The sequence below is a fragment of the Varanus komodoensis genome, unplaced genomic scaffold, assembly GCF_004798865.1.
Source record: "Varanus komodoensis strain SLA01 unplaced genomic scaffold, ASM479886v1 scaffold38, whole genome shotgun sequence".
NCBI classification, from domain to species: domain Eukaryota; kingdom Metazoa; phylum Chordata; class Lepidosauria; order Squamata; family Varanidae; genus Varanus; species Varanus komodoensis.
Genome location: NW_025335909.1, coordinates 6,593,238 through 6,593,985, shown reverse-complemented (window position 1 = coordinate 6,593,985; position 748 = coordinate 6,593,238). Strand labels below are relative to the sequence as shown.

Sequence of the window (748 nt, the reverse complement as noted above, 5' to 3'; positions counted from 1 at the left end):
GGCGGCGGGGCACGGGCGCCCCGCGCCCCTCGCCCCGGAACGGCCGTCCGAAAAGCGGCCGGGGAGGCGGCGGCGTCCTTCCTCCCGTCGTGCCGGTGGTCGCACTGAGGGACGCGAGCCCCGCGCTCGGGCTTCCGGGCCGTGTTGTGGTTCCGAATCGGGGTTGGCGCGGTCGCGACCTGCCGGGAACGCAGAAGCAGTTAAGGCGTCAGGGCTGCGCTGGGTCAGGCCAGGGGCCCGTTCAGCCCGGCCTTCTGTTTACATCCAGTTGGAGGGCCTGAGAACGTCAGCACCCTCTCACCCGTGTTCCCCAGCAAACGGTGTGCATAGGCCTACTGTCTTTGACACTGAAGGTGGGATGCAGCCATCAGGACTAGAAGCTAGCGATGATCCCTTCCTCTGTTAATTTATCCAACCTTTTTTAAGGCTGTCCAAATTGAAGTCCGCCACTGCACCCTGTGGAAGTAAATTCTGCGCTTCAGCCGTGCACTGCGCTGCGTGGAGCAATCCTTTCGAATCTCCCACCAATCAGTTTGATGGGATGGCCCCCCTGGGTTCTAGTATTATGAGAGAGGGAAAAACGTGTCTCCTTCTCCACTTTTCCCCACACCATTCATACTTTGTCAAGCACGGAATTTTGTGTGTGGGGAGCAGGAAGAACAGAAATGTGAGTGACACTGCTTCACAAGGTGGCTGTGTGAAGAAGGGCCCCCATTCGGGTGTGCTGTTTGTTCGATTGAAACATTAA

General features: G+C 58.7%; 1 protein-coding gene across 1 annotated transcript in view; it reads right to left on the bottom strand.

Annotated features, from left to right (window-relative positions):
• LOC123028733 (RILP-like protein 1) overlaps positions 1 to 328 on the bottom strand; it is a 7,648-nt gene extending 7,320 nt beyond the window's left edge. The window contains exons 1-2 of the mRNA XM_044440947.1: positions 302 to 328; positions 42 to 179 (exon numbers count right to left, since the gene is read on the bottom strand). Of these exons, the coding sequence (XP_044296882.1) occupies positions 42 to 179; positions 302 to 328 (165 nt within the window). The remainder of the gene's footprint in view (positions 1 to 41; positions 180 to 301) is intronic.
• Between the last annotated feature and the right edge of the window lie 420 nt (positions 329 to 748).